The sequence below is a fragment of the Cricetulus griseus genome (assembly GCF_003668045.3).
Source record: "Cricetulus griseus strain 17A/GY chromosome 1 unlocalized genomic scaffold, alternate assembly CriGri-PICRH-1.0 chr1_1, whole genome shotgun sequence".
Lineage (NCBI taxonomy): Eukaryota > Metazoa > Chordata > Mammalia > Rodentia > Cricetidae > Cricetulus > Cricetulus griseus.
The window spans coordinates 143434584-143459573 of NW_023276807.1; the positions used below are offsets into that span (position 1 = coordinate 143434584).

General features: G+C 42.7%; 1 protein-coding gene across 1 annotated transcript in view; it reads left to right on the top strand.

Moving 5' to 3' along the window:
* The first annotated feature begins 916 nt into the window (after nt 1-916).
* The window catches only part of Thegl (theg spermatid protein like), a 34735-nt gene continuing 10661 nt past the window's right edge, over nt 917-24990 (top strand). Inside the window, exons 1-5 of the mRNA XM_027390952.2 lie at nt 917-1200; nt 1333-1592; nt 16431-16464; nt 21775-21840; nt 22742-22870. Coding sequence (XP_027246753.1) covers nt 917-1200; nt 1333-1592; nt 16431-16464; nt 21775-21840; nt 22742-22870 — 773 coding nt within the window. The remainder of the gene's footprint in view (nt 1201-1332; nt 1593-16430; nt 16465-21774; nt 21841-22741; nt 22871-24990) is intronic.

Here is a 24990-nt window from a genome sequence, read left to right on the forward strand (position 1 = left end):
TTGGTCAGTTGGAAGAAAGCTAAGACGTTTGGCTGGCATGTCCTGAGCAGGCCTTGAGCCAGTGGTCCATCAGCAGGGGCTGCCCGCGCCCCGCCCCGCCCCGACAGACCTAGCTCTGCCCCTCGGGCCGCCTAGCCACGCCACGCCCATCATCTCAACGCCTTGGCTATCCGGTTGCCAAGCTTTTGTCTCTAGTCAGGAGGGTGCGGAAGAAGCTGGCTGTCTTTGAAGTTCGCCACATTTATTACCTAGTCACGGCCCCTCTGTCTACTAACAGTCTAACTCCTAGTCTCACTTTGATAGTGAACCCGATAATGGTACACAAGATGTCCTTGAATATACACACGTCTTTGGAAGTGTTTCGTCCAAGGGTTTCATTGTGACGGTGTGCAGAATTTCAGTTAAAGGAAAGATTAGTGATCTGGACTATTCTGATGAATATTAAGATTGTAATGTCCTCCCTTCATAATCTTCATTCTGACTGCTGAACTTTTAATAGAAACCCATTGCCTTAGTGGGGAGATGGGAGGGATCTTAAAAATCAATTCACTCCCAGCCTTTGTAAAGAGTGTGGGGGAACCTCGGAAACCTAACTAGTCAGGAAGTAGACAGGTTCAGAGAGTTGTTGAGTCTTCTCCCTTCACACCGGAAGCAGGAGCAGGATCCGGCTCTCCAGGCGCTCTGTCTTCTGCGCTGCGCCTAACAGAGGAGCATCCTAGGAGAGCAACACGTCTCCGTAGCAACCGGACAGCCAAGGCGACGAGATGATGGGCGGGGCTAGGCGGCCCGGGGGCGGAGCTGAGTCTGTCCAGAGCCGGGCGGGGCGCGGGCGGCCCCAAATCTGTCCACGCAGCGAACTGTGCTTGGGCAGCAGGCGGAGAGTTCGCGCCCTGGGTACCAGGAGCTTCTAACTGGGATGGAGGAAGGAGACGTCTCAGATTCATCCGTGCAGTCTGGGGTGACTGCTGGGCACAACACGACAGAAACAAACACAAACTCTGAACTCAACCCGAAGCCCCTTGTGTTCAGGCTCCTGGAGGTGAATAACGAGCTTGGGAGTGAAGAGGTCGAAGAGGGTGAGGAGAAAGAAATACAAGAAGAGGACAATGAGTATGAAGTGTTCACCGAGTCCACTACACACTCTAAGACTCACAAATCCCAAGAGGCCTCCACATCCTCCAAGTCCTGCAAGGACAGTGAGTCTCTCCAATCTCAAAAGGCCAGCGAGTTTCCTCAGTCCAGCAAGACCAGCGATCTTCCTCAGTCCAGCAAGACCAGCGATCCTCCTCAGTCCAGCAAGACCAGCGATCCTTCCCAGTCCCGCAAGGCCAGCGATCCTCCCCAGTCCCGCAAGGCCAGCGATTCCCTCCAGTCCCGTAAGGCCAGCGATCCTATCCAGCCCCGCAAGGCCGTTGATTCTCGCCCGTCCCGCAAGGGCAGTGAGCCCCTCCAGGCCCGCAAGGGCAGTCCTCTTCAGTTACTTCGGGTTCACGGGCTTGGAAAAGGCGATTTGCTTCCCAACGCAATGGTTACGACCGCCCCATCTTTGATTGCCAAATACCTACCACGGCTCCAGCTGACTTCTCCTAGCGGTAGGTTTCGCCCCCACCCCGCCGAAATCTACCCGTCTAGAACTCAGGAATCTGGCTGAAGGTTCACGTGTTTCAAAGAACTTGACTCTTGTGTCCTCTACCTGCTGCTCTGCTTTGCACTTCAAGGAATTTCAATGGGAAACTACCTCACCACTTCCAGGATTAAGCCTAGCTAGTACCTCACTCATACTAGGCAAGCACTTTAGCCCCGAAAGCCCTTCCAAATCCTTCGATTCAGCACACCAGTCTATCCTGCTAGGCTACACCTCGACTAGTCCTTATTATTTTCACTTGAGATTTTTGTGTTGTTTGTTTTGTTATATCATTTCTCTTACTCTCCAACTGGAGACATCCTCGAAGGGAGGATGTTTTGTTAGTATTTGGGCCTTGGACCCAGGGGAAATGAAACATTCAGGGAACAAATACTGAAGGAATTCATTGTCTGGTCAGTCCTTCTCAAACTCACAAGGTAACAAGGCTGGTGGGACTCGAACAGAAATACCCTTGCTTTTTTGTTTTTTTAATCACTTAAGCTTATTTCCAGTTCCTTGTTGGTGATTGTTTGCATTGGACCTGCAATCCCATGTTCTTACTAGGGATTGCTTCTCACCTGGCCTCAGGTACATGGTTTATCACAGCAGTCATCTCCTTACCACATGTCCTACCACTTCCCTGGCTCTGGTGGCCACCATATTCCTGACATCTCCAACGCAGCTAAATGCCAGCAATCTATAGACCCCTGGTAGTTGACTCTTTCTATACAAAATTGTATTATTGTACCGATTGGTTTTATTTCAATTTCATTACTGCAAAATTTAATTGGGGCTGGGTATTTTCTGGCAGACTTCCTTTTATTCACTGGATAAGTTGATTTTCCCAGGCTCTGACATGACTAAATGCACTCCCTTTTCTTCCTCCAAAGTTCACACTTTCATTCTTCATCCAATGAGAGACTTTACCTCCTACTTTATCAAGAATAGAACCATCTTTCACGAACTCTCTTACCAGCCATTTATTGGCCTCCCAAGACTAGTACTCTGAGTCTGCCTTTTCTCATCTTTCAGGGGGGGACTTGTGGTTGTTTTTATGAAAGTCACATTCTCCACGAATGCCTCAGATTCCACTTGTCTCCTGAAGAACTCTTCATCTGTCTCCACTCCTTTACAACGATTTCTCCTTTTCTATTGAATCAATCCCATGAGCCAACAGACTCTTAGCTTGAAATAACCTTTGATCCCATGCCTTCATTTTCTTCACTTATTACCTTACTTAACTACTTTTGTAGGTCTCTTTTCTCCATCAAAACTGTTCCAGTGTGCTGGGCAGTGGCGGTGCACACCTTTAATCCCAGCAGGCAGATATCTGAGTTTGAGGCCAGCCTGGTCTAAAGAGCAAGTTCCAGGACAGCTAAGGCTACACAAAGAAACTTTGCATCAAAAAACAAAAAAACAACCACCCCCAAACCAAAACAAGACCCCTCTCTAGTGTACCCCATCCCTGTCCTATGGGCGGGGTGGGGGGGAGGTTTCAGCATCCCTAGTTGTGAGCCACTGAACTTCTCATTCTGAAGCCCTCATTGGGAAGATTTTGGCTTTCACCTCATCTGGGGCTCTCACTCCCCCTTTGTTCCCTTCAATTGCTGTGTCATTTTGGAATCTTTTTATTTATTTATTTTTATTTTTTTAAGCACACTTTCCAGCTAAGCCCAATATTTTGAGCTTAACTCCATGTCTCCTTTTACCAAAATTTAGTTCAAAAGGCACCTTTGACCCACTGATTCTACTGATCTTTGATTATCTGCCCCTGCTCCTTAATGTTCTGTGTCTTCTTACCTTATCTTCCATGATCCACTGTTGTCCCTATGTCATACTTTAGTGGTGTGCTCACTCTCTGTAAGTCCCAGGCTGGCCTTGACTAGGATCCCTCTGAATCCTCTTCGTACTGGGATTACAGGCATGTGCTGGCATGCTTACCCAATTCTCTCTTGTGGCAGACATTACAAGAGGAAGGTAGACAACTATGTGAATTGGTCTCTAAATACATAACCTTTGAACTTTAAGTGGCTTCCCCATCTTGCTTAGCACTCTCAAACTACATTTCTAAATGCTCCAGAAATTATTATACATGTTCACTTTCCTTATTTCCCTATATCCCCTTCTTCAACATCACTTAAACAACAAACATACAACTAAGGTTGGAGAATGGGTAAGAGGGCTTCTTATATGAGCATGGGGACCTGAGTTCAGATCTCAGAACCTATGTCATGAGTGTGGCTGTACCTTCCTGTAAACCCCAGGCAGCAGGAGGAGACAGACAGAAGAATCCTCGTCTCAAAGGAATAAGGAGGAGAATGGTAAAACAGCCGTCCTCTCTGGCCTCCTTGAGCACATGTATGTGCACTCACACACACACACACACACACACACACACACACACACACACACACACACACACACACCACTCACACGCACTTGCTATTTTCTCTGATGTCTACCACAATGCAGCACCTCTATAAGTAACTCCTTTCTCCAGTCAATGGTGGGTGAACTGTCTTTGACATCTATTAATGGCTATTCCTGACTTCTATCTGTTGGATATTATCTAATCTAACTTTAACATTTTTAAAAATTAGTGTGTGTGTGTGTGTGTGTGTGTGTGTGTGTGTGTGTGTGTATGCTAATGATGCATGTATGTGGGTGTGCATGTGTGCCATGGTGCTAGGGTGGAGTCAGAGAACAATTTTGTGGGGCCTACTTTTCTGTGGGTTCTGGGAATTGAATTTAGATTAGGTTACCAGGCTTGTACAACAGTCGCTTCACATGCTGAACCATCTCACCAGCCCCCATCTACCCTCTTTCTGTTGCATTGTTGTGGTCTTGACTGTTCCCATTGATACAACAACATTACATGATTACTGCACCTGAAAATGATCACAAGTCTTCCCTAGCCCTGTGGCTCTTCCCTTCCAGGCACCACTCGACTTCTCTGCTTGCCTTACAGGGACAAAAAAAAAATCCTCAAAATAGTTGTCTAAAAGTCATGATTTCGGTGCCCTCCTTTCCTGTTCTCTTGAGAACTAGTTAAATTACGATTTCATTCTGTCCACTTAGCTAAAGCTGCTTTTGTTGGTCACAATGATCTCTGTCCTGCCTAGAGCAATGGCGAATCCTTCATTTGACACATTTCCTTCCATCTTAGGACTCTTTCTTGTTTCGTGGAATACTACTACCTCTCTTGTCCTACCTCATAGATTCTTTCTGACATTTCCTTTGCTTGGAGCCTTCTTTTCCCAGCCTTTAGGTTAAAGCTGCTCATGGCTTAGTCCTCTTGGATGCTTCTAGAACTCCCTTTATTCTCTGGATGATGTAATCAGTTCCATGGCTTTATTGCTAGTAGCTTCTCAATTATCTACCCTTCCTGCTTGACTATGACTTGAAGCTCAATGTGTCAAAACACCTTGACATCTCTTAAACTATTAACAAATCCTAACGTTGAACTATAGTCTTAACATCAAAATTATCATTGTATGCTGTTTTTATCTCTTGACTAGTTCACCACAGTAGCCTCCAGGTGGCCACCTGCTTTGGCTCTTAGCTCTGCCCTCTCCAATTCATTGTTCACATTGGACAGAGTCAGGGGAGTCTTCTAGAATATATATTACAAGCATATTTTCTACTCCCAACCACCCCAGAGATATTTTTCATCTTATGTGTAATTTAAAGGGCTAGCAAAGCCTCATTTGATCTAGCCTTATCATTAACCTGAGTTTTGTTTTTAAGATAAATTTTCATGTAGTCCAAGCTGGCTTTAAACTCACTATGCAGCAGAGGGTGACTTTAAACTTCTAATCCTCATGCCTTCACTTCCACAGTGCATGGCATTACAGGCATGAACCACTGTGCATGGTTTATGGTAGGCAGAGATGGAACCCAGGGCTTTGTGTAGGAAAGAGAAGCACCCTCACCCTCAACGGAGCTACACTGCCCTGGTCTTGAACTTGACCTGGCATGTCCCTAACTTTAGGACTTCTGTTCTCCTTATCTGACTCTGACATGGTTTTAGCGTATCCTGTTCATGTGTTCCCAATCTACTTTGGAAAGTTTACAGGCATCACCTTTATACTTTAAGAGCCACCTATTATTCTGTGCCTCATGGTCATGCTGAACGGGTGGTGTCTACATGTACAATGAGATACAAAGCAATTTGCTTTTGCCTCTGCACTTAACACCGAACCAAATTCTGCTTGTAAAACAGTTACCTGGGCAACATACAGCCTGAAAGCCACTGTTTCCACACAGTGCAGAGTAACTTAGAGCCATGCACAGCTTAATCAATCAGTCTTCAAGCACAAGTAAGTAGTCAAGCTCTCTCCTGGTGAGCGGCATCCCAACATTCCCTCCCACCTTTATGTGTGTTCCTTGGATCAAACTCAGGTCATCAGGCTTGCATCAGTTGGCAGGTGACCCATCTTGCCAGCTCTGTAATGTACTTCCTAACAGAAGTCTTCATTTCCTTCCACTCCTGTTCTTCCTTCCATTTTTTTCCACCCTTAAAAACAACATCCAGTTGCTTGCACTGAAACAATCCATTCTTCCTAGATTTCTTTTGTTTGTTTTTCAAGACAGGCTTTCTCTGTACAGCTTTGTAGACCAGGCTGGCCTGTAACTCACAGAGATCCACCTGTCTCTGCCTCCCAAATACTGGGATTAAAGCCATGCACCACCACCCGGCCCTAGATTCCTTTTTCCTCACTCTCAAAACCAATTCAACTGACAAAAGTTCTGTTAGTTTGATAGAACCGCTCCTGAAATCATTCATGTCACTTGCTAACACTCACCTGGCTATGGTTATTCCTCACCTGGAGTTCTACTTTGGCTTCTGGAAAAGTCTTCCTGTTTTCATTCTCATGCCCTAAAGGTCCGTTGTTATCCCAGTGAAAGCAAGTATTAAAAGACACAAGTGGAGGGGCTGGAGAGATGGCTCAGTGGTTAAGAGTACTGACAGCTCTTCCAGAGGTCCTGCACAGAGGCCATTTAGAGCCAATGATGCTTTAGAAGAACTCTCAGAAGATTGCTGGGACATGCAATGAGCAACTAAGAAAATGTGCAACAAGCATACCCCAAAGCCTGTCTGATGTTGACAATTCTTATAGTGTGGTTCCTCTTTCCAGGTGACTTTAGGTGTGTGTCCAGTTGACAGCTGAGGCTAATTGTGAACATGTGCTTATTTGTATTTCCATCGATTATGCACTTATGACTTCCACTCATTTGAGGTTGCTTATTTGAATACGCACAGGGATATGCTACAAAGAGGAGAATGTGTTTTAAGAAGAACAGTCAATTCAGGGAGAGAGGAAAAGATCAGTGGAGAAAGAAGGAAAATAAAACAAGAGGATATATGAGTAAAGCCCAGTACACTGCAAGTACATTCACTAGCTTTTCTTAATACAGGCAGTAATTCTCTCTAGTCCAAGCACTCGGCTCTCTTCTGGGTAGAGTTCTTCTTTGTCTTGTCCTCACAGGTCAACTTCACCTCACTGGTACTCAGGCATGGACTTCTTAGGAGGCAGGCAGGGGCAGGAGGAGATTTCTTCTGTGTTGATATTTTATCCTCATCAAAAGGATTTATCTGAGCATGACTGGGTCCCAAGTGCGTGAGTGCTTGGAAGCATCCATCCAGAAGGTGGCGGCCTTGTCCACCGATGACTCAAATCCTTACACCATCAGCTGGTTTGTCAGTTGTGGAAGCAATGGGATTCAGTGCCATGGAGTAAAATTGAAACCCTGGGAAGGGAGTGATGGATCTGGAATGTTCTGATGGTCCCTGGGAGGAAGATGTGCTCAGCCATCTTGCTCCAGATCCCTCAGCTGCTCTTGGCCAGATCCCTCAGAGCAGAAGCGGAATCCCTCCAGGGTTGGAGGTCATCCGACTCAATCACATGTCCGCTGTCCTTCCTCCTTGCTGTTTTCAGCCACCCTGGCCCATAACATTGCTGTGCCTCTGAGCTAGTTCCTCCACAGGGCTTTCAGATTCACCACTTCCTCTCCTGTAATGCCATCCTCAAATTCATCTTCTCCCATAAGTCAGTGGATATTTGGTACCTTCTTATCCCCTCTCCTCCATCCCCCAGTTCAAGTGTCAGTTCCTCTGAAAGGTGCTTCCCAAACTATTCTCCCTAAATTAGGCAATGTCTGCTGCACGTTGTATACACTAACTTCCACCCTGAACCTATTTACTTGATTCTTGTCCATCTTTCTGTCTATTGTGTTAAGCTACATGAAGATATGACAGAGACTTTAGACTCTTGGTGTTTTCTATACTATTGCTTGGAGCAGATGGATGAAGGAGTCTTCTATATGGACATTTCTGATATCCTCTAGATTTGATTGTTAGCTACTGAGCTCAAGTAACATGTGTCCATTGAGTGACAGCATTTTGTTGTATCTTCAAGAGACCCCATTAGAGTAAGCACTATCTGTGTACCCATTTTATAGATGAGCTATTTGGGACACAGAGAAGTCAAATGACTAACCAGAGGTCATGCACACAGTGATAGCAAATATTGAACTGGGTGACAAGACACTCAGCCCTCTCTTCATCATTGCCCTATTCTCTTCCTCACTGCATGGGGGAAGTCCTGTTATACGTGCTAGGAGTGACCTAAGGGTAAAGATGAGAGAGAATGAACTGAAAGAGCTCGGCACACTATTTGGTCATTGTAAATGTTCAACGTTATGGTTAGCGATGGTGAATCGTGCCTACTACTCCCTTACAGACGTGCACACTGTAGGAATATTAAGTTGATTTCCTGAGACGTTTACTGCTGCCGGAAAACTGGAAGACCAGTTTTCAGTAGTGTCAGGGAAACTGGAACAACGGTATGGCGTCAGCAGAGTTGCATACACACACAGGAGACTATTTTTCTGAGGGCCAAGGTTAATTCTTCATTTTATTTTTCTCTCTGCTGGATGTTCTTTGTAATTTTCTGTTCTGTTCTTCTGCCCTGATGTTTTTTTCTTTCTTTCTTCCCAGTTGTTCTCCTAGATCCTTCCTGATGTTACCCTTTTACTTCTTCCCTGATGGTTCCCTTCTGTTTCTTTCCTGATGTTTAGCCTCCTACATCTTCCCCTGTCCTTCCTCTTATTTTTCCATATCCCCTTTCTACCCACTAATACAAAGATTTCTACACAAGAAAAGATTACTTCTCAGACACAAGTTATGTTTTCCAAAAACAAATTAAAATCTTTTCATAAGAAGAAATCACAATAAGATCACAACTTACATGTTTTTCTTAGAAGCCCACAAGTAGTAAAACATTTTTCTTTCTATTAATTTTCCCACCATAATATCTTCACCCAAAAGCAATGATTCTTTTATAATTTATTAACTAAGTTTTACACAAGCTAAGTATATTTTAGACAGTTCCTTTTGTTCTGCCAGGAAGCTGTTTGTGGTTTCAATGGAGCAGATTCCTACGAAACTTCATTTAAGTGGCCAGCTAACCATCTATTTTTCTTTACACAAAATAGAGTCATTTAATTTCCTTTTACAACTTTGTTTTTTTTTTCAAGGTGTATACTGGGGCCTGTGATTAATTCTGTAAACTACATAACCAAGGAACTCAGGACTAACCTTGGGTGTAGGTACATAATTTTTTTTTATTTAATCATCAGCCTGTTCTTCCACAGGTAGAATTCATGGGTCTATAATGCATGACACTTCCTTGTTTTTATTTTCCATCCTCTGTAAATGTCATATCTAACCAAAGTGGAAGGTAACTTTTTAGCCTACATTTGTCTTTTTGTATCTCTTATTGGAGCAATTGGCAGAATAACCTAAACCGTTTCCCTAATCATCTTTACTGTCTTAACCACCTGTATCTTTTAGGCTAATTCAGAAAGTCCACTTAAGTCATAGTTCTAACTAATCATCATTGCTCTGATAAGAATCATCTTCATCATGATCTGCAGTTGTCCAGAGAGAAGTGGGATTTTCCCAAGAACCAATCACACTACACTAGATACAGTGGGATCTTTTCATATGATAGTCACACCATGCCAAATGCAGCAGGAACACGGCCCAGCAAACAGAAGGAGCACAGCAGAAGCAAGGGGCATTCTGGAGACAATCTTCCCGGGGCTTTGCCTTTCCAGGATATATCCAGAGTAGTTTTGTTATCCTCCGGGCTGTATCCCATAAGCTCCATTGCTGACTGAAGCTCCTCTGACATGGCCACTGGCAGTTTACAGGACAAGAGAAATAAGACAGATGAAACAGTAACAGCCTACAGAGTTTAAATGAGTGACGTGGACATTCCATTTAATCACAATCAGACTCTCTCTCTCTCTGTCTCTCTCTTTCTCTCTCCCCCTCTCTCCCTCTCCCCCTGTCTCCATCCCTCCCTCCCTCCCTCCGTCCATCCCCTCCCTCTTTCTCTCCTCCAAATTTTGTGGGCATCCTTCAGGACAAATTTGTTTTAAAGAAAATTATAGACTCTATGGAATTTCACCCATAAATTTCTAATTCTAAGAAATTCTAATTTCTAAGGGTTTAAAACTTCACAATAACTATGCCATTATTACACCAATCAAAATTTAGTAGTTTTTCTAATGCTAATATCCAAAATAAATAGTTAAGCTTCCTAATTGTCTCAAAAATGCTTTTATTTCAAAAGTCAAGCATGACAGTGCATGCCTGTAATTGCAGCACTCAAGAGGCAGAGGCAGACGGATTGCAAGTTCAGGCCTAGCCTGCCCTACCTAGACAGTTCTAGGCTAGGTTAGACTATATATTTTTTAAAAACTGACCTTAAACAAATTTTTAAAGAGAATTTTTATCTTTTAATTGTTCCAATTAGACACAGATGGGGTCACACCTTAGGAGACCATTACTAGCACTTACTTGTAGGGGACAGTGTAAGCCATGCCTGCTGGAAGCTGGTTACAGGTGTGCTTGACCAAGATGAGGCCAGGATGACGACTGATAGGGTTTTAAGGGGCTGCAAGGCACATGGGAGCCCTTTCTTTCTGGCCTGTTTGCCTTGCTGCCTCTGGCATGCTCTGGCTTGCATTTGGCTGGTGTTTTTCTTTTAATAAAGGAGATTTTTATCGCAAGCTCCTTTTATTTCTTAATATCTGGCACCCATCAGAAATCCACAACCCATTCCAGCTTATTGCGAGTCCGCTGGGCCCAGCCTAGTTAGGGATAGCTTACTATTGTTTATGGTTGGGATTGGAAGGAGGTGTTCAGGCTTGGACACCCTTTTCAGATGACTTTAGGGTTTAGCTGATGTAGACATAGTTAGGATGTGCCATAGCAGATTATTGTATCTTCTTGTATTTCACCTTTATGATTGTTAATTTTGGATACTTTACACTATTAAACTTTAATCCTCTTTTAGACTAAAAGGGGAATTGTAGGGGACAGTGTAAGCCACGCCTGCTAGAAGCTAGTTACAGGTGTGCCTGACTACTCCTGTCAGGGCATGGTCAAGATGAGGTCAGGGTGACTTGTGATAGGGCTTTAAGGGGCTGCAAGGCACATGGGGGCCCCTTCTCTCTGGCCTGCCTGCCTTGCTGCCCCTGGCATGCTCTGGCTTGTGTTTGGCTGGTGTTTTCTAATAAAGGATATCTTTATCGCAAGCTCCTTTTATTTCTTAATACTTACTGCTCTGTCTTTTTGAAACCTCATTTCTTCCTTACAAATACTGAGTGGTAGTACACATTGTGGATTTCTTTACACATTTAGTAGAATCTTAACTTGTTCTTCTGGCTGCCCTGTTTCATGCACAACACTCTTAACAGACTGAGAGGACTGCTTCAGGCAGGACAAATTCCTTTTGGCACTGTGTGCTTCCTTGGGACTCACACTTGGGATGTCAGACTAGATGTCCAACTCTTCCACTAGTGGGGCATCTCCGCTTGATGAAGAGAGATCACCACGACCCCTCCATTAGCTCCTTGGGAACAGTTTCCCTAATGGTTTTAGCCACCAATCTTTTTCATTGTCAACATCCCATTGTATCGCTGAGTAAGATGGGGTCTCTGAGTAAGATGGGGTACTTGTAACTCTGCTCTTGAGGCTGCCACTGGAAATTATGCCACAAACCATTGGAAGTCGTTCATGTGACAAATGAATTCTTTTTCTTCACTCTACAATCTTAACATGTTTTGTTCTGCTGTATGTTGATGTTTTGAAAATAAATTTAAAGACAAGCCTGGTAGCACACACCTTTAATCCCAGCACTCTGGATCTCTGTGAGTTTGAGTAATTTTCTAGAACTGTTTTAAATTTCTTGTCCCATTTTTAAATGATGGTTTTGGTAGGAGGTACACTGTAATCTGTTCTTGCATTTATTCAAGCTAATCCATTTTCCTTGGCCGGTATTTATCGGCATATAGGTCATTTGGAAGAAACTGCTCAATAGATAGGTCCTTGCCAGGACTCCTATGCAAGGAAACCTCATTTACAAATACATCAGTGAAGTTTCCCTAGTCATACCTTGCTGGGAACTTCCTCAGTGTTCTGAGTTTGATTCCTTTCATTAACGAATCAAGAGTAACCTCTGGGAGCTGGAGCTCAGGGTTAAGAGCACTTGCTGCACTTCCAAAGGGCAGGAATTAGAATCCCAGGGCCCAGCACCCAGGTCAGCAGGCTTTCAAGCTGTGACTTGCTCCAGAGCATCCCACACCCACTTTTGGCCTCTCACCTATCCCATTCACGTAATTTAAAGAAAAATAAACCTTTTTAAAAAGTAAACTTTGAAGAAAAAACAAAGAAATTCTGTTTACCTTTCCACGGTTATCACTACTTTAATCTGTGTCTTGCACGTCGCTTTTAAAGATTACACAGGAAAAATTTTATGATGTCAATATTTGATGCAGCGCACCGCCCATACAAGTCCCGCCTTGCTCCCGCCACCACCAGCTGCCCCCTGCGGGACCTTTTTCGACCCGCGTCCCTGAAACCGATGAAGTTGTTCTGTATAAGACAAGCCGCCATCAGAGCTCGCAAACAATGGCCCGCTGCTTCTGGACGCCCACGGCCACACACCTCGGATGCTCAGCAGTGCCAGGCTTCTCCACGGGAGGGGCGTTCCCAAACTGTGCCAGTGCATCTCGGAAAAGGGGAAAGTCAACGTGCCCGAGGTCACAAAGCCTCTCCCGTGTGCACCAGAGGACCAGGGCGTTGTTCACTCAGATCTGCACAGCGCTTTCCGAAAACCGGTACAACCCTTGAACATGCTCCCGATGTTTGAACTCCGATGATCTAGGAGATGGGGGTGGGCGTGCATCCTGGAGGAGTTAGGTCGAGGAGTGGGATGAAATATGATCGAAATACATTGTATGCATGTACTAATTCTCAAAGGACTAATAAAATATTACATTATGAAAAATCTGTCTATGAGAGACGAAAGCAAAGAAGAGTGATGAAGCCCTTGCTACCCTCCAAAAGTCACCCCCATTTTAATGCAGTAGTTCCCCCTCTTGTCCGAAGGGAAGACCTTCTAAGGCATTTTCCAAATGTCTGAAACCACCCATTAAACTCAACTCATGTACAGTATGTTTTTTAATGTATAAATACCTGCGATAAAGCTTAATTTATAAATTAGGTGTCATAAGAGAAAACAAGATTCTTACTGAACAGTTGTAACATGTTATAACGAAGTTGTTTAAAATGTATGGATTATTGACTTCTAGAAGTTTCTATTCAATATTTCCAGGCTTCAGTTGACTGGAAACCACCAAAAATGAAATCAGAAATAGGACTTCTGTGTTCAGAAAAGCTAAGGAGTGTGCTGGCAGTGGCCAAATGTTCCAGATGACACTGCGCTGGGCTTTACTACGTATTCTCTTGTTTCGTTTTATTTTCCTTCTTCCTCCACTAGTGTTTATCTCCCTCCCTGAATTGGTTGCTCTTCTTAAAACAGTTGCCCCTCTTTGTAGCACATTCCTGTGTGTATTCATATAAGCAACCTCAAATGAGTGGAAGACAAGCACATAAACTGACTGGAAATAGAAATAAGGGCATGTTCATACTTCAGTTTACACTGCATACTTAACTTTTTTTATCTGTAGAAATTTAAGCAGCATCTTGATTTACACATTTTGGGAATGAATAAGGTCTTCCATTGCTAGATGCTTGCTATTTGGGCACTGTGCACTATGGTCTTATTTAACTGTCAAGTACTTTGTAGACCCATTTCACACACCACACCACGAAGTTTCAGAGAGCAGGAGTAGACTGCCCAAGATCAGAGTTTAGGCAGGATTTGGTTTCAGGCAGTCTGACTCTCTAAGCCATTAAACAAGCTGTAGGAAGCCCTAGGTGTATACCTCCTTTAAAAAATACCGACAGATGTGTCCCACCTCTAGAGATTGTGATTTATGTGATCTGAAATGTGGACTGAGACCCTGAATTTTTAAATTCCAGATGAGTCTGATCCAAGACCACTTTAGGAATGACATAGCACTGTATTAACATGGGGCATTACCTGATGTTGGCCACTCCAGAGCTATTCCATCCTGCAAGTGATGAAGTAACTAACCTCAAACCTTACTTTTATGAAAAGTGATGCTCACTGGGAGACATAGCATGAAAGAGCAATTGTTTTGTTACTCCTTCCTGTTACCTGTAGTTACAGATGGTCCATTAGGACTGGTTCAGCATTAGAGTGACACTGACCTGCGTGTCTGAGGCTGAAAACCCAAGTTAGTAGTATGGGAAAAGCCCATAGAATAAAGCTTCATAGATGACAGCACAACAGAGTCATAAACTACTCTCCCCCTACCTATAGGTCAGAATCAGTTTAGCCTTTAAAAGGACAGCGAGAAATGGTTGAGTCCAATCCTCTTTTTCGTTTGTCACCATCTCCTCAGGCCACCTCCACTTCTATCTCCTGTGTGTTCTCTCATGGGAGCCAAGTCCGTAGTTGGCTGGATTTTTGTTTTTAACAGTAAACTAATAAAACCATGGGTACATTGAAGTTGTAACTAGTAATTCCAACTACCATTCATATATACAAGGTGCCTTATATGCATACACACAGGTGAGTTATCTATTATCTATCATCTATCTATCTATCTTTGATCTTCACACAGATCTATTATCAGCCAATCTGAAAAGAGGGACACTGAATCTCACAGAGCTTAATCCGGTTGTCAAAGATCATGTAGTTGATAGAGCAACAAAGCTGGTGTTTGAGCTGTCTCTCCCTGGTGCCAGCTCGACCTGCTCTCCTTTCCAGAAAGCACTCCTGAGTGCTGAATGTACTCTTTGAGAGCCTCCAGATGGGATTAAAAATTCCCACCAAGAGACTCTGTCTGGAACAGTCTGTCATTAAAATGACTATTTTGACAGGTCTCTGGATACAGGGACCTTATGATCAACCACATTTTTTTTTCTTCCAGAAACATGAATTTCTATGCATGCATTTTCATTTGCATGATCATATCTCCTGACATGGTACTGATATCTCAGAGTTAGCAGTTTCTACCTGTCAGAGACCCCACACTGGACATTTTTATGTATGTCTTTGCCCACATTTGAAACAATTTCCTTAGGGTACATTTCTAGAAATGGAACTGGGTTTCGATGTCTGAACATTGCTGACTCACAGTCCCAACTTACTCTTTATATAGCACTAACTTAAACATTTGTCAGCTGTGCATAGGATGTGCATGCCATTCGCCCTCTAGCACTTGGTCCTTTGTCAAAAAAATGTTGCTAATTTGATAGCTTAAAAGAATCTCAGTTTTTATTTGCATTGTTTTGATTATAAGTAAGGTTGATAAGAAAAAAATAACTAAGTTTGATTTTTAAGTGTTTTTGGCCTTTCATGCATTTTCATATTTGAATTTAACTCATATTCTTAGCTTATTTTATTCTTGGCACATATTTTACTATTTTTCCTGTTTGTACTTTGGTATTCTTCAAATATTAACATTATTAAGTGCTTATCCTATTTGCTGTCTGATACTTACTGTTTTGTTTTTTCTATAGATTTAAACTGTTTACACAGAGTTAAAAAATTTGAAGTTAATATATAAAACAATAGGCTGCATTATTGCATTTCCATAGATTATTTTTTGTTGATCTTCCTCCCCCATTTTTCCCTTCTCATTACTTTCTGGTTACATATAGATTATCACCTTCTTTATACCTTCATTAAGACCTCTCCCCCACCGGGTGTTGGTGGCACATGCCTTTAATCCCAGCACTCGGGAAGCAGGGGTAGGCGGATCTCTGTGAGTTCGAGGCCAACCTGGTCTCCAGAATGAGTGCCAGGATAGGTTCCAAAGCTACACAGAGAAACCCTGTCTTGAAAAACAAAACAAAACAAACAAAAAAGATTTCTCCCCCACCTTTCTAGTTTTGTGTCATGTCCTACAACCATAGACATCTATAAAAAATTAAATTTTAGTAAGAGAGAAAATGAGATCTTTGTCATTCTGATTGTGGATTGTTTTACATAATACATTTCTAGTTTAACTAATTTTCCTGCAAATATGATTTTATTTTTCTTTATAGCTAAATAATGTCCTTTTGGACACACAGAAGTTTTAAGTTCTAAATATTTTAATCTTTTTGGCCAGCTTTAATCCTAGAAAATTAAAATCTGGTGATTAAATGTTCTATTTTCTTTCCAGTCCAGCTTTTAAAAAGCTTGAAGCTCTTGATCTGTGTGTGTGTGTGTGTGTGTGTTTAGTACATGGCATGATATATTTAACTTTAATATTATTCCCCCAATAGTTACTTTTGTAACTGCTTTTGCTTTGTGATAACTCCTGACATCTTTAATTCCTGTTGAATCTAATTTTTGCTTTTATTTTCTTTTAGCACAATCTGCTTCCCGTGACCTTGTAGGGAAATGGTAAGACCAAGGATAATACCATTCTCACACCTGAAATGATGACCAGCAAAGCTAGGGGCTAAACTCTAGGAGAATTTGAGAGAAAGCCTGTCCTGGGGTTTCTAAGGAGTCTCCTCTAAGAGTCTCCATGCTTTCCCTTAGTGATAGGCCCTTTTAGAATCAGCATTTCTATGGGAAGAAGAAAGGAGAGCTCAGATGTAGTTTGATAGTTCAGTTTTGTTTAAAACCAAACCACCACCAAAATAAATAAGCACACACATAAGAAAGAAAGGGGCTGGGGGCTGGAGGGATGGCTCAGAGGTTAAGAGCACTGGCTGCTCTTCAAGAGGTCCTGAGTTCAATTCCCAGCAACCACATGATGGCTCACAACCATCCGTTATGAGATCTGGTGCCCTCTTCTGGTGTGCAGATATTTATGGAAAAGGAATGTTGTATACATAATAAATAAATAAAATCTTTAAGGAAGGAAGAAAGAAAGGAAGGAAAGTAGGAAGGAAAGAAGGAAGAAAGAAAGAAAGAAAGAAAGAAAGAAAGAAAGAAAGAAAGAAAGAGAGAAAGGGGCTGGAGAGATGGCTCAATGCTTAAGAGGACTGGCTGCTCTTCCACAGGATCCAGGTTTGATTCCAGCACTCACATACCAGCTCACAACCATCTGTAACTCTAGTTCCAAGGATTCCATCACCTTTTTCTGCTTCTGCAGTCACTACATGCCCATGGTGTATAGACATACAAGCAGGCAAAACACTAATACCTATAAAATTTTAAAAAATGATACAACAGTAAGGAAGGAAGAAGAAAGACACAGTAAGAGGTGCCTGGGATACTCATGGTTGGTGTATTTCATAGTAGACCTACACTTTCCAGGGTCATAGGACTCTGTACTGACAATCTTGTGTCATAGACTGCATGAAGCTCCAGGTGAATATATCTTGATCCTCCTTACATCTAAGTAAGGCACAGTAGCTAACGAAATAAACAAGTGCCTGTGGTGCAAACGGAAAAGGGTGTATGTGAGCGTGAAAACAGATGCTACCTCTTGCTTTGACCAAGATGTACTTTAGGAGAGCACACACTTGAATGGGAAAGGGTCGACAGTTGTAGTTCATGTGTATGAGAAATGAATAACTCCATATGTGGTCTTACCTACATTTTAAAAAAGTGGACTAAACCCATTCACATTTGTTGTTGTTGTTATTTGTCTTTTGAAACAGGGTTTCTTGGTGTAATAGCCCTGGCTGTCTTGGAACTCACCCTGTAGACCAGGCTGGCCTCAAACTCACATAGATCCACCTGCCTCAGCCTCCCGAGTACTGGGATTAAAGGTATGCATCATCACTGCCAGGCTCATATTTATTTAAATATATACCACCTTTACATTTATGCTTATTATTTAGACTCATTTTAGATTATCTATCCTCTGTTTTTGTTTCCTCCCCCCTCCTTTGTTAGACAGTAAATATTCCTGCCTTATTTGTATGTGATGCTTTGCGGTTTAAAAATATTTTCTCACAAGAAACTGAAAATGGGGATGAGGTGGCTGTGTGGACTAGAATTTACTGGGAGCAAATGAAATCCAGAAAGCATGCGTTGCTTTCCATGGTTGTACGGGAGTTGAGTGTTAGGGCTGGTAGAAGTAGTATTGAGTATTTCTAGGTTTTCTTTTTCTTTTTTTCTTTTCTTTCTTTCTTTTTTTTTTTGTTTTTTTGTTTTTCGAGACAGGGTTTCTCTGAGTAGCTTTGGAGCCTATCCTGGCAGTTGCTCTGGAGACCAGGCTGGTCTCGAGCTCACAGAGATCTGCCTGCCTCTGCCTCCTGAGTGCTGGCACCACCAACGCCCGGCTATTTCTAGGTTTTCATTTAAAAGTCTGCATCAAATCAAGTCAGGCATGGTGGTACTTGCCTGTAATCCCATCATTTGGGAGCTATAAGCTGGGAGGCTATCTATGAGTTTGAGCCAACCCCTGAGTATATATCAAATCACAGGAAACCTTAACTTTATAGTGAGACCCTGTCTCAAGAACAAAACAAATGAACAAAATGCATCGTTCCAAATAAATGATACCCGCTGAACATGAGCATACTTCCCTGTGGCTAAACAGGCAATGAAAATAATTTATACCTAGTTTTTGTTGTTGTTGTTTATAACATTCACTTATCTTTACTTGATGTATGTGAGTGTTTGCCTGCATTTATGTGTATGAGTTACATCCCTGTCTGTGGAGGCCAAAAGAGAGCATTCCCTGGAGCTGGAGTTAACACATGTGAGACTCAACGTGGGCACTGGGAACTGAGCTTGGATCCTCTGCAAGAGCAGCAAATGCTTTTAACTGCTCAGCTCTCTCTCTCCAGTTCCCTGTGTCTACTTTGTTTTTATACTTTAAAATGATTGTGAGGGTTAGTTATAATTTCTTGTTATTGTTACTTATTGTTGCTGCTTGGTTGTGCTTACTTGGTTAATTGGGGCTTCATTATGTAAGGAAATTATATCATCATCCCCATTAACTGCCCATATCCTCCCTAGACATGTAGTTATTTATTCAAATGCATTGTGCCTAGTTAGTTATGAAAAAAAAAATCTGAATATGTGGTGGTTTGAAAGAAAATTACCCCCAAAGGGAATGACATTATTAGGAGGTGTTGGTTTTGTTGGAGTAGGTGTTGCCTTGTTGAAGGAAGTGTGTCATTGAGGGGGTGGGCTTTGAGTTCTCCTATGCTTAAGCTACTCCCAATGTAACAATGTACTTCCTGTTATCTGCATATCAAGATGTAGCCAGCACCATGTCTGCCTGCACGCTGCCATGCTCCCCACAAGATGATAATGGATTGAACCTCTGAAACTGTAAGCAAATGGAATGAAACGAAATGAAATGCTTTTTCCTTTATAAGCGTTGACGTGGTCATGGTGTCTCTTCACAGTAATAGAAACTCTGACTAAGCAGAAGTTGAACCAGATAGTGAAATGTAAAATAGCATGCTCACTGAAGGATTCCACAGGGTCCTGTTAGCAGAGAGACCAGAACACACCTATTACTGTGTGCCCAAAGAAAGGATTTAAAAAAACTTTCTTAGGTACTTGCGAACCAAAGGGGATGGTACTGGGAGCCTTGATCAGATGGTGGGGGTAGGGGTGGTGGAGAAAGAGGGAGCTGTGGTGTATTCTTGTTTCTGCATGCACATGGAAGTCAGAGAGGACAGCTTTCTGGCATTGGTTCTCACCTTCCACTTTCTTGTTTAAGCTGCGATGGTGTATCACAGGCTAGCTGGCCCTCGAGCTCCAGGGAGATTCTACTCTCTGTGCCTTCCATTTCATTGTGTGTGTGTGTGTGTGTGTGTGTGTGTGTGTGTGTGTGTGTGTGATTATGAATGTGTGCCATAAACTCCTGCTTTTTATTTGAGTCCTGAGGAAACTCAGGCCCTCAGGTTTCTGTAGCTGGTGTGTTTATCTGTGAGTTGTCTCCCTGGCCTCAGGTTTTTTTGTTTGTTTGTTTTTTCCCTTTCATGAATTACAAACTTTTATACTTTTTTTTATTTCTACACATGGTTGTGACAAGACCCTGTGAGGTAATGCTGTCCTCAAGAAAGACAGGGAGACCATGCTGAGATCCATGACAAGGAGCTGGGCATGGTGGCACAATCCTTCCATCCCATCTTGTGGGAGAAGGAGGCAGGAGGGTCAGAAGTTCAAGGTCATTCTTGGCTGTACATAGAATTTGAGGACAGACCAGGCTGTCTGAGGTATAGCTATGGAAACATAGTGCACAAAACATAATACTAACCACACCTTCACAGGGCATTAACTCATGCCAGAGATTAGCTGAGAGATTTCAATAAATAAACCAGTTGAAGTGTGTGTATTCTACCAGTATGTTCTGAAGGATTTTGTTGTTATGTTGTTCTTCATAAACATTTGTTAATGTTTTTAAAACTAAGGGACCAGGTAAATTTTTTCTTTTTTCCTTTTAAAGACAAAATTCTGTCTCAGACCACTATGACTAGCAGGATACATAAAAATTTTAGTCAGAGTCTTCTATGAGTGTGAAGAGGAGTGAGTAAATACGTGCAAAAATTTTAAAGAGACCCCAAAACACAGAACAGAGAAAAATGCACAGTAGGAAAACTATTGGTTTAGAAAAAAACTGTATATTTCAAAATGATTAGAAGAGCAAAGCTCTCAACACACACACACACACACACACACACACACACACACACACACACACACATTACCTTGCTATATTACACACTGTGCTGATTCTACCACATAGTGCTGACACTACCACATAAAGATATACACATATTATATCTCAATAAAAATTAGTACAAGGAAACGGGCTTCATTTAAAAAGAGTAAAACCCAGAATCCCCAAAGTGCTGGAGTAATAACCTCTTAGGTGGGCAGATTGTGTTCCAACCCCATGAGGTTTTTCATGAAAGCAGTGCTGGCATCTGGGGTACCGTTACACTGTTTATTTTATGGTCTAGTTGTGCATGTGAAGTCACCATAGCTACGGAAAGGTCATGAGTGCAACAGCCAAGTCATGTCTAGAAAAGAGTGCAGGAGTTCTACACATGGATTAGAAAGCCCACTGGGGCTACGATGTGGGGAATGGGTGGGTGGAGGCCATGTGTGGAGGCAGGGGACATGGAGACCAGTGCATCTAGTAACTAGGGTGAGGGTGGTAGAAAAGATCCTGAAGTTTGGCATGTGCCTGTGAGTACAGGTACCTGTGGTGATGTCTTGTTTATACTCTAACAAATAAAGCTTGCCTGAAGATCAGAGGGCAGAGCTAGCCCCTAGTTAACCATAGAGGTCTGGAGGTCTGTACAGACAGGAAGTGATAAGGCTGGGTGGAGAGAGGAATATAAGGCAGGAGGAGACAGGAACTTGCTCTCTTTTCCTCTGGGAAGTTGAGAAGGCTGTGGCTTGCTCTTTTCTCTCTCTGATCTTTCAGCATTTGACCAGATGTCTGGCTGTGGGTTTTTTATTATTAAGACCAATTAGAACTCGTGTTACCGGTACCCTTGGAGGCTCAGGTTCTCTGGAGCTGGATTCCCTGAAACTCAAGTTACAGGCAGTTGTGAACCACCCAACCTAGGTGCTGGTAACTGAACTTCGGCACTAAGCAAGAGCAAGACATATTCTTAGCCATTCCACTGAGTCATCTCTTTGGATCCCTCTCAGCAGTCTAAGTCACCCCAAATATGCACTGTCACCCTTTCCCCTCCCCACATAGAATCTCTTTGACAAGGAGTCACCTGTTGTAAAAATATTCCTAAGAATGCTCTGAATTAACTAGCTGGTATTTGTTAGTTTTTTTTCCAGAAAGAGAGCTGAAGATCTCTCTAGACCGAAAAAGCAATGGGGAACGCCAGATAGGTAAGGCAATAGTATATGGTCTTGTCTGCAATGACTGTGTTTGCTACATCAACCACACAAGTAGGTATTCTTAGTCGACCATTACACCTGCATCTCGGGTGCAGGTTTGCCAGTATTGTTACCTCAGGGAACTGAGCACATGGAAGGTTCAGTGTTCAATGTGTTCAGAACATGAACACATTAGTCGGTGGTTCCAAAATTAGTCTGCACATTACGATCATGGAGGGAACTTTGATACTGATCAAAGACTGAATGCCATACCCAGAAATCTGATTTAGTTTGTTTAGGGAAGCAGCTTCAGGAGCCTTTAGAAGCTCCCCCAGATGCTTCTAATACACAAAGTTTTGAGAAGCACTCCCCACTTGGGACTCCACACTCTCTTGAAAGTCTTATGTCCATCCTGCAAGTCCCCTTTGCAGCCTCTCGGCATAGTGTTCTTCAGCTTCCGAGTCTTTGCCCAGGACCTGTCTGTCTCTGGGTCTCCAGCAGCCCAGACCCCAGACTCTCCTGCTATAGAATTTCTCTTTTTCTTCTTTGGCAGTTTTATTCTATTTCTATTTTAATGTCCATAGCTTATTTCTTTCTGGTGAGATGGCTCAGCAGCTGAGGACACTTGCCGACAAGCCTGATGACCTGAGTCTGATCCCCAGAACCCACATGCTGGAAGGAGACAGCCAATCCTGCAGTTGCCCCCACTTTCACCTGCACACCATGGCATGCGTGTCAACACACACACACACACACACACACACACACACACACACACACACACACACACACCACTATTATAAAAGACAGCAAGTTCTTGAAGGCTAATCCAAATAGATGTTGAGATACCTTTGAAGTGCTTATTACAGGATTTTATTTAAAACCATGCTTTGCTTTTCTGCTTCATTAACAGAAGGTTGTTTTGGGGAAATCAAGATACTATTCGCCCTGTTTCTGAGGCTGCTTTAAAAGTTCATTTGACCAAGAGACTTGAGGACCTCGCTCAGCCCAAACTGGTCTCCCAACACTATGTCCCTAACAGGTGTGTGTGTGTGTGTGTGTGTGTGCATGTGAATGTGTGCATGTGTGTGTACAGAGACCAGAGGAGGACCTCAGATGTCCTGTTCTGTCACTTCCCATTATTACTTTTAAACTGGGTCTGTTACTGAACCTGGGACTGGGTTGGTGGTCAGCAAGCCCCATGATCCTTCTGTCTCTGCACACACTGGGGTAATAGGCTGGATGCATGACCATACTTGAATTCTTTCTTTCTTTCTTTCTTTCTTTCTTTCTTTCTTTCTTTCTTTCTTTCTTTCTTTCTTTCCTCCTTTCTTTTTCTTTTTTTTCTTTTATTGAGCTATACATTTTCGCCACTTCCCTTCTCTCCTCCCTCTCTCCTTCCACCGTACCCCCTATCCCCCCACACTTCCAATTTACTCAGGAGATCTTGTCTTGTTCCCCTTCCTAGCCGTATTCATGTATGTCTCTCTTAGGGTCTTCTTTGTTCACTCTTGCCTTTTTTTTTTGTGGGTACAGGATCCAAACTCAGGTCCTCATGCTTGCACAACAGATGCATCTTACCTTCTCGTTAAAGAGTTTTCTTTTTCAGGGCTAGAGAGATGGCTCAGTGTTTAAGAGTACTTGCTGCTTTGGCAAAAGACCTGGTTTTAGTTCCCAGTACCCACACAGTAACTCAAAACCATCCTAGACTCAAGTTCCAGGGTGCCCTACAACCCCTTCTGACCGCTGTGGGCACCAGGCATAGGCATGGTACACATACATGCATGAAGGAAACACACTTATATTACATAAGGCAAACAACAACAATAAAAAAGCCCTAAAGTTTTGGGGGTTTGTTTGGTTGGTTTTTTTTTTTTTCTTCCTCCTGGTGCTGGGGCCCTAGGACCTTGTACATTTTAAGAAAGGGTTCTACCAATCTCTTTATAGTTTTTTTTTTTTTTTAATCATCTCAAGCTATCTTTCAGGAATTCTTTCAGAAGCTTCAAGCCAGGGCCTTCAATTAAAAAAATGCTTCTTTTATCTTTTTGAGATTATAATAGAATTACATCATTTTCCTTTCTTTTTCCTCCCTCCAAACCCTCCCATATACCCCTCCTTGCTCTGTTTCAAATTCTTGACTTCTCAAGGACACAAGAATAGACATGCTAAAGTGGATGGGGGTGAGGGTGTGGGGGACATGAGGTCTCAAATGTACACAAAGAGCTACAAGTAAGTAAGGAGTGCCAAGCAGGAGAAACAGTCTTTCCCAGGCAAACATACATCCAGAATGTTTGTATGGGAGAGATTTTCAAGTTCAAGGGATCTGGGAAATCTGTTCGGATTCCCTCAAGAGGACTGGCCGCACCCTTCCTCTCAGTTCTCAGGGGGTCTTGGATCTTTTCTGTCCGAGTTTCCATCTGGTCTGCCATGCCAGGCCCTCTCAACTGCCTTTGTGGTTTCCTCCGGGGTGTCCTTTCCTAAATGCATCCTGTCCTAAGGGTTTGTTTCCTACGATTAAGGCCTTCAAATTTTTTATCTCTCCTTATCTCAGGCTCACTGGGTTCCCAGGTTGTGGATTGCCACACAGAATCCTCCAGCACCACAGGGCTCCTTCCTAATCCAATGCTGGTTGAATTGGACTTTTGTTTCAGAATGATATCATGTAGGCTCTACCCATTGATGTATTTGCTTTTCAAAGTTTTTTAAACAGCTTTTCAAAATCCTTAAAGGAAATTATCTCATTTGCCTCAATAAGAGACTGCCAGTTATACTTCCTTAATTTTACCATCTCTCCCAACAATGTGTGATTGATCTTGTTGTGTTTACTGGCATTTTCCCTTCGTATTTGTTTAACAATTCCACTAAGTAAAATTCTGCAAACACACTGTGAAAAGTGTTGAAGGGACAGAGCCAGATAAGACATAATGACCATGTTTAGAGGATTTAATACTTACTAGAGACACATTCAAGGTAAAGTAACAGGAAATCTGTTGCCCGTCTACAGGTCCAAAAGAAAGAGAATATATTTACCTGCAATGCATTGAAGGGGAAGAGAAGGAAATCTTAATCGTTCTATCCCCAGGCCTCCTTAATCTACTCTCTTCACAAGATGCCTTGCTTGTGCACCATTAAATTATCTAGTATAAGCCAGGCGTGTGGCAG